This window comes from Podarcis gaigeae (assembly GCF_964106915.1).
Source record: "Podarcis gaigeae genome assembly, chromosome: Z".
NCBI lineage: Eukaryota > Metazoa > Chordata > Lepidosauria > Squamata > Lacertidae > Podarcis > Podarcis gaigeae.
Genome location: NC_139691.1, coordinates 15,795,394 through 15,810,932, shown reverse-complemented (window position 1 = coordinate 15,810,932; position 15,539 = coordinate 15,795,394). Strand labels below are relative to the sequence as shown.

At 43.8% G+C, this 15,539-nt stretch overlaps 1 protein-coding gene across 2 annotated transcripts in view; it reads left to right on the top strand.

The window, feature by feature from the left end:
• ABL1 (ABL proto-oncogene 1, non-receptor tyrosine kinase) overlaps positions 1–15,539 on the top strand; it is a gene marked incomplete at its 3' end in the record, with an annotated part of 115,198 nt that overhangs the window by 67,549 nt on the left and 32,110 nt on the right. For both annotated transcript variants that reach the window (XM_083721357.1, XM_083721358.1), the window contains exons 2-3: positions 8,911–9,084; positions 10,553–10,848. In XM_083721357.1, coding sequence (XP_083577483.1) covers positions 8,911–9,084; positions 10,553–10,848 — 470 coding nt within the window. The remainder of the gene's footprint in view (positions 1–8,910; positions 9,085–10,552; positions 10,849–15,539) is intronic.

Below are 15,539 nucleotides of genomic sequence, written 5' to 3'. Positions count from 1 at the left end.
AGCTGGGATACGCAGGTTCAGGCAGTCCTTGAACCACCCTGGATCTACGTTGTTCAATATTTTGTAAATTAATAGCTTGAACCTGGCTTGGTAGAAGATGGGCAGCCAGTGCATCTGTTTTAACAATGGTGCCATGTGCTGTCAGCCAGATGCCCCCATCAGCAGTCTGCCCACCACATTCTGCACCATCTGGAGCTTCCGAATCAGACCCAAGAGCAATTCTACATAGAGTGCATTGCAGTAATCCAGACTTGAGGTTACCAGTGCATGGACTACAGTGGTCAGGCTATCCGTGTTCAGGAATGGCTGTATCTGGCAAACCAGACTGAGCTGGTAAAAGGCACTTCTAGCTACAGAGGACACTTGAGCTTCTAGTTATAGAGATGCTCCTTCAGAGCTGCTGCAGTTCGTCAGGTGTGCTGAATAGGGTACAGAATCCAGTCACTCTACACTCCATTTACCTTAATATATATATATATAGCTGTGCAGTAATACTGCTTAGTGTTGTATTTATCCTGGACTGTCCACACATCCTTCCGCTTTATTAGGTTTGTGATGCTTCCACTGTGTTACTGAATTATTGCCATATGGAGCAGACACTGTTGTGTAGTGCTACAAAAGTGGTTGGGTGGGGGACCAGAACATCTGGGGTATGAAAAGTTACAGGATTGCGGCAGGAAGTTACAGGACATGCATCAATTGGAAACAAGCCTCAAAACATTTGCAGGAGCAAACCATACTGAAAATGGAATTGTGTGTAACCACCCGATGCCTTCTTACATGCAAATAATCATGAATGCACAATGAAATTGATGCCTGGAGGGACTGTGTGGTGTTCTGAAGTGTTTCTTCAAAGAAAGTCACTGGGTGAGGTGACCCAGAGGTTACATTAGAAGAGCCTGCTGGATCAGGACATAGGCACATGTTGTCCAACATCATGTTCTTACCAGGGCAAGCCAAATGTTTATATGGGAAACCTGTAAACAGGGCTGGAATGAAAGAGCTCTCTCCTGCTGCAGTTTCAAGAAACCAGTATTCAGAAACATTGCTGCTTCCGACTATGGAGGCAGAACATAGCCACCATGGCTAGTAGCCATTGATAGTCCTCTCCATGAATTTGTCTAAACCTGTTTTAAAGCTATCTAGGTTGGTGGCCATCATTGCCTCCTGTAGCAGTGATTGTCAACTGTGTGAATAAGTTCTTCCTTTTTTCTGTTTTGAATCATCCAATATTCAGCTTCATTGGAAGTCCACGAGTTCTAGTGTTATTAGAGATATAGAAGGTTTCTCCATCCAATCTGCCATGCCATGCAAAATTTTATAAATTTCTATGATATCACCTCTTACCCACCATTTCTCTAAGCTAAAAAGTCCCAAATGCTGCAACCTTTTTGTTCACCCAGTTTGGCGAGATCCTTTGGTGTTTTTTTGTTTTTGCATGCTGCTTACGTTGTGTCTGAAAACATGGACACTTAAATGTTCTTCAGAATGATCTAATAAATATAGGGCTAAGATCTCAAATGACCAGCATAGGACTCAGTACCTCTTTTCCTTGATAAGTGAAATTGATTTTCTGCTATGAAACTTGAACCAAATTGGAAGTTAGCAATTTCAGGACCCCACTCATCAGTTACTACAGCCAGTTCCAAAACTGCTGCTATTTTGAGGGTGGGATTCAATCATACCCTGTCAAATTCAGGCTGGGCACAGTTGGGCCATTTGCACAGCAAACACAACCCCCCCCCCAAAAAAAAAAATCAGACACTTTGATCAGGAGAGTGATAGAGAAATGGTTTGGTACCACATCTTCTAACCTTCCTGGAATGAATGCTCAGCAAAACAGCCATTGTTGTTGCCATTGTTCCTTGCAAAGTTTGGTGCAAGCAACATCAGGAGGGAAGCTGAATTAACAGGCTGCCTGCATGTGACCTACGATGCATGTGAGCTCTGTGAGTGCAGCTTTCTCCCTATTGAAGTGCAGAGTATTTGAGGACTGGGACATTCGCAGAGAAACCAAAATGCTTCTTTACAAAGCTATTGTACTACCAACCTTACTATATGCTTGTGAAATATGGACCACTTATAAACGCCATCCCCAACTCCTCGAAAGATTCCATCAACAGTGTCTCCTAAAATTTTTACATATCACTTGGGAAGACAGGCAAGCTAATATCAGTGTACTGGAAGAATCAAAGATCACCAGTGTTGAAGCAATGATTCTTCAACATCAACTTCATTGGACTGGTTATGTTGTGCGGATGCCTGATGATCATCTTCCAAAGCAACTACAGTGGTACCTCGGGTTACATACACTTCAGGTTACAGACTCCATTAACCCAGAAATAGTACCTTGGGTTAAGAACTTTGCTTCAGGATGAGAACAGAAATTGTGCTCCGGCGGCACGGTGGCAGCAGGAGGCCTCATTAGCTAAAGTGGCACTTCAGGTTAAGAACAGACCTCCGGAACGAATTAAGTACTTAACCCGAGGTACTACTGTACTCTATTCCAAACTTAAAAATGGAAAACGTAATGCTGGTGGTCAACAAAAGAGGTTTAAAGACTGTCTCAAGGCAAATCTAAAAAAATGTAGTTCCAGCTGGGAAACACTGGCATGCGAGCACTCCAGTTGGAGAACAGCCTTTACCAAAGATGTCATGGGACACTCGAACTCAGGACGCAAGGGAGAAATGTGCTAAGAGGAAGGCACGCTTGGCAAATCCACACCGTGATCAACTCCTGCCTGGAAACCAATGTCCCCACTGTGGAAGGACATGTGGATCCAGAATTAGCCTCCACAGTCACTTACGGACTCATTGTTAAAACCGTGTTTATGGAAGACAATCTTACTCGGCTACGAGGGATCGCCAAAGAAGAAGAAGAAGAAGAAGAAGAAGAAGAAGAAGAAGAAGAAGAAGAAGAAGAAGGAGACGATTAGGGGTGTAATTCAGCATATTTTCCCGTTCTGCCCCATATTTGTTGCCTGCAGCCTTGGATCTGTTCTGCTGCAATTCACTTTCTGTCAAAAACCATGTTATTTGTCTCACTGTCTGCTGTGAGGAAATCGTGTAGCACACGTAATTAATCATGTAAATTATGTAACTTAGGTTGTCATTAGGTCATTCCTCCCCATTCATTCTAGTGCAAAGGAAAATAAATGCATTTAGGGGTAGGGGACCATAATCAATTACCGATTGTTTGTGTGCTGAAGGCAGCAAAAGTAGCAGCAATTATCAGTTGTATTCACTGGGTTGCTTTCTGTTGCAGACATAAAGTGAACACCGGCAATTTCCCCTCCTGTGTCTGTTTTTGTCGGAATGTTCTGACATCCCTAACCTTGAGGGAAGCTGTCATGGCGTGCTATTGTTTGAGGAAGTGAGCCTGTAATTGGCAGCCGAGGAAGTAGCTGCAGTGCAGAAGGAAGTCTGTCGCTTCACTTTAAAGGATGCTTTTGTGGGGAGGTGATTGTGATGTCTGCAAGTCCACGGGACGTGGCACTTGTTGTTGATAGATGTTGGATGTTGCCTTTCCGTTGGACCTGCCTTGCAGTTGGTACAGCTTGGAAGCTGACTTCCCCTGCAGGTTTCTAGTGTTTGTTTGAGAGGAGAAATGCAAAGTTTAGTCTGGGGTGGAAGCTCCTGACTTCAAGAGCTTTTGTGTGGGTGGGTGGATATGTCAACTGCAAATGGGGATTGAAGGATATTTTTAATGTTCTGGTTCTGTCTGTTTCTCATCTCTATCCTCCCTCTCTCCCCCCCCCCCCGCCCACCCCAAGTTCTCCACCTTTCTGCACCTATTTGCATTAGAGGGGAGCAGCTGAATTCTCATGAATATTCATCAGCATTTTTGTGTTAATTTCTCCCAACAAACTTTGTATGATTTTTTTTTTACTAATGGTACACATTTTTGCAAAGCCTTCCCTGTAATGTAATGCATTTCTTTAATCTGTTTGTTTATTTCATAAAATTTACACCCTGCTTTATTGTTAAAAAAACCCAACCCTCAAAGTACACCTTCTTTATGGCAGCCTCACCTAAAGAAAAAGCTTCTCAGTCATTGGCACCACCAGTGAATTTTTCTAGTCCTTTTTTAAAGCCATCCATGTTGGTGGCATTCACCACCAAGTGAGCACAACTTCCTTATGGCACTTTAGAGATGCACATTTGAATCTGATTTAGTGGAAAAGAGAAGGAGAGACAGGCACACACAGAGATTTGAATGTGCCTCTCTAAAGAATTTGGCTCCCTGTTTGGAACAGATGCTTCTGCGAGGAGGAAGTAAAGGTGAAAAGAGGTGCTTTAAGATGTGTACGTGTGCTTTTCCTAGTGTGGAAGCTGTGGTGGGAAGTAGGGTGGGAAGTGGTGTGTTGTAGAGCACAAGTGAAAAGGAACCCTGGAGCAACAGTAGCAGACTGAGGCTGATCAGACCCAGTGACTAGTGAGCTTTGAGCTCAAGAGCCTCCTCCTCAGCAGCTCCCCTATGCCGCATGTGAGAGAGGCATTGCTCAAATCTGGAAATGTTGCATTGATTTAATTACGGGTGCCACCTTAACTAGTGACTTTACTGTAGCATAGTAAAGTAAAGCATAGTATAGTTTCTGTAGCATAGTGCTTATTATGTTTGCCTAACACGCAAAAGATCCTCAGTTCAAAACCAGGCAGAAACAATTAAAGTGTCAGAGAGGGACCCAGGAGAGACCAGGGTTCAAATCCCCACTGGGCCATGAAACTCACTGGGTGTGACCTTTGGCTACTCATTCCCTCAGCCTAACCAACCTCTCAGGGTTCAACGTAAAAAATGAACACATATGGATGGACAAATACGTCAAATTTTCATTTTCCCCAAAAGTTCAGTTCACATTTCCACATCAGTTTTTGAAGTCTTCTCTCTTCATGAAAATTTATCTGCTTTTTAGTGTGAATTTATCCTAATATGCACATTTTTAATATGCAGTTTTGCCTAAAATGTACTGATTTGCAAAGCAATCTGCCTTAGTGGAATGCATTTGTGTGTGTGATTTTCATTAACATATTCATTTGTGTACACACTTCCCTTGCTATGTAATTATTTGTACATATTGCTTGGCTGGAGAACTGTGAATTTTGGAGGATTTCTGTGTTTTGGTTTCTTGTATTTAGTTGAGAAAAAAACCAAACCTGGATAGATTATGCTTGCTGGAGTTGGTAGATTGAAATTTAATCATCATCATCATCAACACTACCACCATCATCATAATCTGCCTTTCTTTTCAATAAGAAATACCCAGGTGGTTCAGAAATTGACATAACATCAAAATAACAAGAATCAAATTATTGTAAAAAGTACAGCTACCTGTAATTAAAGTACATAGCAAACAAACAAACAAACAAACAAAAACCTACATTAAAGCATCCTTAACATAATAAACAAGCCCATCAGGACAATGTGCCAGTTTAAATAGCAATCAAAGCAGAAGGTTCAAGTCAGATATCGGGGATGTCTGCTGAAGCAGGTGGTCTCTCCAAAAGCAGGCTTTGTTCTCAAATAACAAAGCAGGAGATAGATGTTGTCTTTTTACTTCTGCCACTGAAGTTCATACTACTTGGAGTGCAAGCTTTCAATACATGTGAAGTTCTTCAGATTCTATGTTCAAGAAAAGCATCACAAAATGTATTGTGTGTGTGTATGTGTGTGACAGAGAGAAAGGGAGAGAGAGAGAGAGAGAGAGCGCGCGCTTCTGCATGCAAAGCAAGTGCTCTGTCACTGAATTTACAACCCTCCCTAAATTTGGCTGCCAATAGGTCCTGTTGTTAAGCATTCAGATATTCTTGGAAGTTGTGCAATTTTCCACCTTCAGCCGTGATAGTGTGATCACTCAGGCCTAATAGGTTTCAAGATCTATGACCAACGAGCACTATGAAGACACGGGTGATACTTTGCATCATGTCCTGCTTTCAGGTTTCTGTTCAAGGCATCTAGTTGACCATTGTCAGAACAGCCTACTCGACCAGATGGGCCCCAGTTGGCCTGATCCAGCAGGGAGGCTGTTTCTATCTCTTTATGAAGATCACTCAAAAGTAAATAGTTTTCCTTGATTTCCAAGTTGTGCTTTCACTGTTCTCCTGAAGTCTGGCCTGTTGCGTCTCTTCATCTCAAAAGAGAGCAAGTAATTTGGCGCAGAGAGAAGGGAGGGGTCAAATTTTTAACATAGACATGAGGGGAGGGGGGAGCGAGGGGAGTTCTCATGCTGTTCACAGTGTGGCCTCTCTCCAGGATCTTGATTCAAGACCTGGCATGAGCCCTTCACCACTTGTCCTTGGTCGTGGTGTAATTGGAGGGGAAGACAGTGCTGGATTTCCGGCCTTCCTGTTGAACCAGTCCCCATTGGGAGGCATTTTTTCTCACTGACCGAGGTTACATGACATCCCACTGTGTACAGTTTACAGTAAAGCCTTTGCACAGGGAGGATGGAGCAGCAGCAGGAGGTGAGGGGGCAGCCTTTTCTCTCTGCACTGCTCTTCACTGATGTCATCTTTCCACCATCTCCAGCTGTTTGCTGTCTGTTTATTTCAGGTGTTTACCCAGCTGATGATGTCTCTCACACACATACACACAGCACATCCAATATGTATGGCGCCTCTTTGCCTGATAAAGGGAGCTTTTTAATGGGCTTGACAAGATCAAAGCATTCTTCAGGGTAAAATGATTAATCAGCTTAATTTTCTCCAAGTGGCTCTTCTGTTTCTCTCATAATTGTCGTAATTAAAGCGCTGCAGGGATGATAAAATGGGTAATCTGTGTGCACAAAAAAGGGACAGATGAGTGGGGTGGGGGAGAAGGCTGAATCCCCGTAGCATATTTGAAAACTTAATTGTTTTACAGCCCATCAGACTTTTCTTCTTTTCTAAGTATTTTGCCTTGGTGAATAAGGCAGCTTTTGAAGATTGCTCTGCAACCAAAGCTGGTGTGTTTGTGTGCAGATAGATATAGGATATGCCTTTCAGAGCAGGTGGCGGGTGGCACTGTGGTCTAAACCACAGAGCCTAGGGCTTGCCGATCAGAAGATTGGCGGTTCAAATCCCCGCAACGGGGTGAGCTCCTGTTGTTCGGTCCCAGCTCCTGCCCACCTAGCAGTTCAAAAGGACATCAAAGTGCAAGTATATAAATAGGTACCACTCTGGCGGGAGGTAAACAGCATTTCTGTGCGCTGCTCTGGTTCTCCAGAAGCAGCTTAGTCATGCTGGCCACATGACCCGGAAGCTGTCTGCGGACAAACGCCAGCTCCCCTGGCCTATAGAGCGAGAGAAGCACGCAACCCCAGAGTCGTCTGCGACTGGACCTAACGGTCAGTGGTCATTTTACTTTTACCTTCAGAGCAGACGCATTGAAATTAATGGGCCTACTCTGAGTAGGGCAAGCATTGGATACAACCTATAATTTTAAATTCTGTTCATGGTTTTTATTGTAATGTATATTCAGATGTTCATTCAAGTCACTTGTCTCTGGGCCTAACCAACCTCACTGGGTTGTTGTTGGGATTGAATGAGGATACAGAGAGCCATGTACTCCAATTTGAGCTCCTTGGAGGAAAAAGTGAGATAGAAATGCAAAAAATAAAAAAATAAAAATGTTTGCAATATCAAAAAAATCATAAAATAATAAAACAACATTGTTTGCACACACACACACACACACACACACACACACACACACACACAATATAAATCAGCCAAAATACAAAATAAATGTCCTTTAACAGTGGTTCTCAAACTTTTTTCTCTGGGCCACACTTTCAGAATAAAAGTTTGCTCATGCCACACCAAATTTTATATTGATAAATACACTGGAAAACAAAAAGAAACAACTCCTGGCAGTGTTTGATTTATAACATAGAACACAAGTACTTTATAATATGATCATGGGACATCCAGAAAGTATAAATCAATGCAGCTACGTAAGAACATGAATCATTCTCACAATATGGCGATTCTGGATCACAACTAGGATTGTCCTCTGTATCACTTGATGCTCTTGCTCTCATTTTGAAAAGATATCCATATTCTACTAATAAAAAAATATTATTTTGACATTATACTATACTATTCTACACTGAAATGTTAAAATGTTTATTTGATTGTCCTTGAATATTCCCATCACATTTGCCATCCTCTCCTGACCAGTGGCAGAGCATACCCCACCAGCACCCAGGGTGGGTATACTCTGGGCAATAGGGTGGGGGGTTCCGGGGGACGGGGCATCTGATCCTTCTTAGCTGGAGGGACGCAGCAGCTCTGTGCCCAGGCCCTGTGCTGCTTTTAAGTCAGTGTGGAACCTGTAAGGGCATCCTTGCAGCCTTGGGTCCCAGCATCAGAGAGGGGCAGTGCTGCCTCTCCAATGCTTCGGGACTGCACTGCACAGCCTGCCTGGCTGCTCCTCACAGCGCCCTGTAAGCCCAGCATCGCTTTGCAAGAATTACAAAATTGACGCTGGGCTTGCAGGATGCATGAACTCTTGCAGTCTTCTCAGGCACCCTCCAGGCTCCAACAGGAGGGCGACTGAGGAGGAGGCAACAGGCAAGCATCATCCCCACGCTGCTTTTGCGAGCGGCGCTGGGCTTGCAGGATGCCTGAGCTGTTGCCTCCTCCTCAGGCGCCCTTCTGCTGGAGGGTTCCTGAGAAGGACACAACAGCTAACCATAGGCAGGGCGTCAGGAATGCCCCCCCAAAAAACAATGCCCGGTGCATCGGCACCCCAGCAACCTCCACACTACGCCTCTGCTTCTGATACACAAGGCGCTCCACACCCTTTGAGAACCACTGCGCTAAGCATATTCAAAGCAAAACTGTGATTAAGAGAAAAGGGGAGGGGGGAGCAGATTCTTTTTTTGAAAATTAACCTTTTTCTTCCCCTCCCCTTTTCATTTACTTTTCCAGAAGCGCTTCAGAGGCCAGTAGCCTCTGAATTTGAGCCCCAGGGCCTAAGTGAAGCCGTCCGCTGGAACTCCAAGGAGAATCTGCTTTCGGGTCCCGGAGAAAATGACCCCAACCTTTTCGTTGCCCTGTATGATTTTGTAGCAAGTGGAGACAACACTCTCAGCATAACTAAAGGTAAGAGATGTATGTCAGGATCAGACTACAAAGTGTGTATGAGACCAAGTGTGCGTCCAGATTGTCATTATTTTCATTCAGAACAGTGCTTGTCCAAAAACAGTGCATGGCCTGAAAGGACAAACTATAGGGAGGGCATAGGGAACAAGCAAACTCAGGCACCAAATTCCAAAACAATAGCTTTTATAATATGTAACCAGACAGAATTGAAGGAGGTCAATGGGGTTGGTATTCCAGTCTTCCTTCTATCTCTGCAGCAGCCTGCTGACGGGCTCCCTCCTTTGTTCATTCCATCTATATGAACTTCCAATTTGATGCTGAGCTGAAGTCCAGGTTCTTGGTGCTAGTGCTAAACTCGACAAAGTGTGTCTCTGGTGTCTTTGAAGGAGCATCTTCTCTCAATATGGGCCTTGAGATCAACTTTGGTCTCCTTGCTCTGAGATGAAGATGTGTGGGGTTTGGAGCTGCCTTGGGAATGGCACCACAGTGGTTCTCCCTGCCCCCCCCATCACTTCTCTTCATGCAGAAGTTTTAAAACCAATTTCCAGGTCCCATTCCGCATATCAGATCTGTTTCACGTGGATAGCAATGTGGAAGCCATCTCTGGGAATGGTGGGTGCCTTTTTTTTCACTGGGATTCTTCCAGCGGGCACACCTGGAACAGTGAAGTTGAACATGTCCATGGTGGTTCCACACCAGGGTTAGGAAAGATTTTTCAGCCTGAGGACTGGCCCACCCTCCACAGGCCATTTTTGGCAGGTGGATGAGGACACCTATCCGGTAATTGCCTAGTTTAGGATGACTTAGGTGGTTCAAAGTTCAAGTTGCAGGAGCAGACAGAGGCTTGCCTCTGATCTCAGTGCTGTAGTCACACAGCGCTAAAATCAGAGATGACCTTTTGCTTGCTCTTTAAGAGTCAACAGGCAGAGGCTTATCTCCAGTCTTAGCACTCTGGGATCACAGTGCTAAGTCTTTGCTGCTGCTTTTTACCATCAAAGAGCAAGTTGCCTCTTGGATCTTAGTACTTAGATCGGAGATAACAGATCTCTACAGCTGGTATCATATGATGTAGGGTGATTGACAAGTGGGCATGTTTTGCCCCAAATGCCCTTGTAGACCAATTTCAAAGACCTCCTGCAAGATGTGGACCAGAGGTTCCCTACCCCTGATCTACCTGATGACCACTCTTAGCAACCATGTGATAAAGCTTTCTGCAATTGTGACTTCTGGCTTCATAAAAATTGTTTCCAGTTCAAAAATTAAGCAGCTTCAGATTATTTCCCCCTCTGATGCTTTTAAATTTGCATTTGTCTGTTGGGTTTTATTACCACATGCTGCCTCAGATGCTTGCCTGCCATGTAAAAATAAACACTGTATGTGCTGTTTTTATTTAATCCATTGATCCATCTCTTGGTTATAGTCAATGACCAATATTCGTTCTTTTTCTTTTAATTGTTTTAATGGAAAGGTGAAAAGCTCCGCGTCTTGGGCTATAATCACAATGGGGAGTGGTGTGAGGCCCAGACAAAGAATGGGCAAGGCTGGGTCCCCAGCAACTACATCACCCCTGTGAACAGCTTAGAGAAGCACTCATGGTACCATGGGCCAGTGTCGCGGAATGCGGCAGAGTACCTGCTGAGCAGTGGGATCAACGGTAGCTTCCTGGTGCGGGAGAGTGAGAGCAGTCCAGGCCAGCGGTCCATATCGCTGAGATACGAGGGAAGGGTTTACCACTACCGGATCAACACTGCATCTGATGGGAAGGTGAGAGCAGACCCTGGTTGACTCTCCAGGCGTATCATATTTATTTATTTTACATCATTTTTTTGCTAAAAGCATGCATGGTGGTTAGACCACTACTGTTCTTTCTTGAGCATTTGTTCTGATTCATCTGTGGGGCGGGGTTATATGATAGCAAGCATTCATCCTGGTTTGCTCGCAGCTTGCTCACATATCTCTCCGTTCATTGTCCATTCATCGGTTTGTTTCTCCATCATTTTCCAAACTACAAAAAATTGTGTGTGCATGTGTTTGGTATGGCTTTGTTGGGTGAGGGTAGCGGAGCCAAGTACTGCTGGTTTCCAAATGGATCACTGGAAGATTGAAAACCTGTGAAGATGACAAAAAATAAATAAATGAATAATAGCAAGAACAAATGACAAGAAAGGAGATTCTGACTAAACATTGGATATGTTTAGCCTGTAGAGCAGAAGACTGAGAGGTGATACGAGAGCCACCTTAAAAAATCTGAAAGGCTGTCCCATGAAAGATGGAGCAAGCTTGTTTTTTGCTGCTCCAGCGGGCAGGACCTGAACCAATGGATTCAAATGACAAGGAAGTTGTTGTTGTTTAGTCGTTTAGTCGTGTCCAACTCTTCGTGACCCCATGGACCAGAGCACGCCAGGCACTCCTGTCTTTCACTGCCTCCCACAGTTTGGTCAGAGACAAGGAAGTAGATTCCAACTAAACATTAGGAAAACCTTTCTGGCAGTAAAAGGTGTTAAACAATGGAGTGAATTCCCTTGGAAGGTGGTGGATTCTCCTTTGCTTGAGGTTTTTAAACAGAGGCTGGCTATCTGTCAGGGAGCCTAGTTCTGATTTCTGCATTGCAGGGGGTTGGACGAGATGACCTTTGGGTATTCATTTCCTATCAATGTTTGGTTTTTATTATTGTTCTATCTATGTTTTTACAGTTCTTGCTTTTAACTATAAGCTGCTTTGAGTCCCATCAGGGGAAAAAGGTGGGGTTTAACAACAACAACAATTCTGAATATGTTGTAATAATAAATAGCATCTATTATTATTGTTATTATTATTATTTAATTGAAACCCTCTGAGGATGTCAAAATAAGAAATGAGCACTTGTTGTTTTATTGTTTTTATTATTTTTATTATTAGTAATAATTATAATTTATTTTTTTACCTGCCCTTCACAATAAGGTTCCAGGGCATGTTATAGCAATTTAAAAATACAATACAGTGGTACCTTGATTTGCATACATCTTGGTTTGCATAAGTTTTGGATTACAAACACGTCAAATCCAGAAGTGCGGGTCCCAGTTTGCAACCTTTTTTTGGATTAAAACCCATTTTGGGGGGAATTACAAATTTTTTTTTTTGGAGGCCCCATTGGTGAAAGCATGCCTTGGATTACAACCTGTTTCAGTCTACAAACGGACTTCCAGAACGTATTATGGTTGTAAACCAAGGTACCACTGTACTGAAAATATTTTACGACAAATTACAGTCACAAGAACCAGGGTAAAGAGGTATGTCTTCAGCACAGGACACAAACTAAGCAGTGAAGGTGCCCAGTACATCTCTGTGGGGAGAGATTTAGATCTTCCTGCTGACATAAGGCAGTGCAGCATCAGCGACAAGGTGTTCTGCCACTTGTAGCCTGCCCCAGCATTGCGATAAGGCACTCTGTTTAGTCTGGCAGCACTCTCAGTGCCAAGGAACGGCCAATACTCGCTATGATAATCAGTTTAGATTTGCGCAAAGCAGGTTAATAGTTTTTCTTTCCCTGGAACTGTTTTAATTAGAATTATTGGGAATGGGTACCAGCAGGATGATTTCTTTAAAGCGAACAGCCACTGGCTTACCACCAGGAATATATGAATTTTCATCCTAATTTTATTGTGAAGGGAAGAGAAGAAGACACCAAGATTCTCAGCAGGCCTAGTTCTTAAACGATCAATTTCAGCCATTTGATAAAAAATATATATCATATGTCCCCTGGGGGATGGAGATGGTAGTGGGGAGAACAGACGGTACGTTCCTTCCCGCCTGCTGTCTGGGCTTTTGTGGCTTTCCAAGACTGCTGTCTCATTTCTCAGTTTGCTGGCAGAATTTAATATCTCACAAGCTCTTCCAGTTAGATCAACAGCTTTGGTGTTGTGTCTCTGTATGTGTCTGTGTAGAAAGAACCACACTGTGCCACTGTCTCCATCTCTTATAACATTAGCACTTGTGGACAGCCAGTGAAGCTGAATGTTGGAGGTTTCAGGAAAGATAAATGAAAGTACTTATTCACACAGTGCAAGGTTAATAACTGCAGCACTTAACTCCCACAGGAGGCAGTGGTGGCCATCAACTTTGATGGCTCTAAAAGAGGATGTGACAAATTCATGGAGGAGAGGGCAATGCATGGCTATTAGCCACTGTAGTTATTCTCTGCCTCCATGGTTGGAGGCACAAATGCTTCTCATTGCCAGTTGCTGGAAACCACTGGAGTGCTCTTGTGTTTGGATCCTGCTTGTGAGTTTCCCATGGACTTCTTGGTTGGCCACTGTGAGAGCAGGATGTTGGGACTTGATGGACCATTGGTATGAACCTGGTGTAGGGCTCTTATATCCCCCCCCCCCCCCGCCAGGTTGGAGGCAGTATGAATACTTCTTCTGAATACCAATTTCTCGGAATCACAAGTGAGTAGAGTTGCTGCTGCACTCAGGTCCTGCTTGTAGGTTCCTGTTGGGGCGTCTAGTTGGCTTCATTGAGATCAGGGTGCTGGACTAGATGAGCCATTAACCTGATCCAGCAGGCTTTTTTATGTTCTTACAACTGTATCAATATATTTTCAGCCCCCTAGACCTTTCTGTCCAGTGCTCAGAACTCTCCCCAGGCCACACTGCTCATGTTTTATACCCCAAGTGGTGATGCGGGTGGTGCTATGGTCTAAACCACTGAGCCTCTTGGGCTTGTCGTTCGGAAGGTTGGCAGTTTGAATACGCAACGAGATGAGCTCCTGTTGCTCTGTCCCAGCTTCTGCCAACCTAGCAGTTCAAAAGCACACCAGTGGAAGTAGATAAATAGGTACCGCTGCAGCAGGAAGGTAAATAGCATTTCTATGCGCTCTGGCACTTGTCAGGGTCTTCCATGAGCCAGTAGCAGTTTAGTCATGCTGGCCACATGACTTGGAAAGCTGTTTGTGGACAAATGCAAGCTCCCTCAGCCTGAAGTGACATGAGCGCCACACCACATAGTCACCTTCGACTGGACTTAACTGCCCAGGGGTCCTTTACCTTTTACCCCAAGTGTTTTTGCCCCTGGCTGGGCTGTGTCCTTGAACCCTCCAGTTAAAGGATCAGAGAGCTTTGTAGCATGAAAGACAGATAGACAGATGGTCAAATATCGAGACTGGTTCAAAGGCAGCTTTCTTTTATTCCTTTCGCAAAATTTGGTATTGTAAAAAGAACAACAACAACAAAAACCCACCTCAAAGCGGTTTACAAAAGAATAAAAAAATAAAATTATTGGTAAAACAGATAATGAAAATCAACCACAAGCTAAAAATCAGATTAAAACATATGTCAACATTCTGCATATCTAGGCAGGCTTGTCTAAACCAAAATGTTTTGTAAGAGGTATTGAAAAGAGTATAGCAAAGAAACCTGCCTGATGTCAACAGGGAAGGGTGTTCCAAAGTTGTGGTGCTGCCATGCTGATCCAAAAGCTTTCTCTGATGCAGCTTGTCCAGGATTGTGGCAGCACTGTTATAAAAAAGTGGGATCAGTTGAGAAGTGGGATCTGATGGGGGTCTAGACAAGAGAGATACTTCATTTCTTTATACTTTTACATTTACTATTTGCAAAAGCCTGGTGGGGTGAGGGGAGACCATGGAAAAAACACACTCCAGTGTTGTCTGCTTGGCTCAAAATCTTGGCACAACATTTTTGGGGCAGTCTCCTTTGTGGTCTGCCCAGTTTGCAAGCTCTGATATATATGCCAGGCTCATATATTGCTTATGGGATCAAACCTGGGCCTTAGAAGGGCTGTAGCTCAGGGGTGGAGCATCTGTTTGCACCTGTGAAAGGTCCCGGGTTCAATCCCTGGTGTCTTCACATAGGGTTGGGATTGTTCCCTCCCTGAAAACCTGGCAAATGTGGATAATATTGAGCTAGATGAACCTATGGTCTGACTTGAAATAAGGCAGCTTCCTATTTTTTCAAAATTATGAGAACTGGAATCTTACATACTTCTTAGAGGAAAGGACTTTAGTTCACTGGTAGAGCATCTGTTTTTCATGCAGAAGGCTCCAGGTTCAGTCCCCAGCATCTCCAGGTAGAGGTGGGAATATTCCCTGACTGAAATGCCAGAAGAGCTGCTGCCAGTCAGTGTAGACAAACCTGAGCTGGATTGACCCAGTGATCCGACTCAGCATAAGGTAGTTTCCAGTGAATTTGCAGAGCAGCACATCTGACATCAATATGAAACAGAGCCTTCAGTATTATTGGCTCACTCCTGTGGAATGCTCTTCCAACAGAGAGATTCAAGCAGGCGCCTTCTATATTAACCTTCAAACGTTCACTGAAAACTTTCCTTATGCAGATAATTACAGGAAAACATTTTCCTTTAATAGTTAGCTGGCAATATGTTTTAATTTGTGGTTAGCTTTTATTATATTACAGTTGCTTGAAACCTCCCTGATGTTGCTTGTTGCTTTTATTAAATTG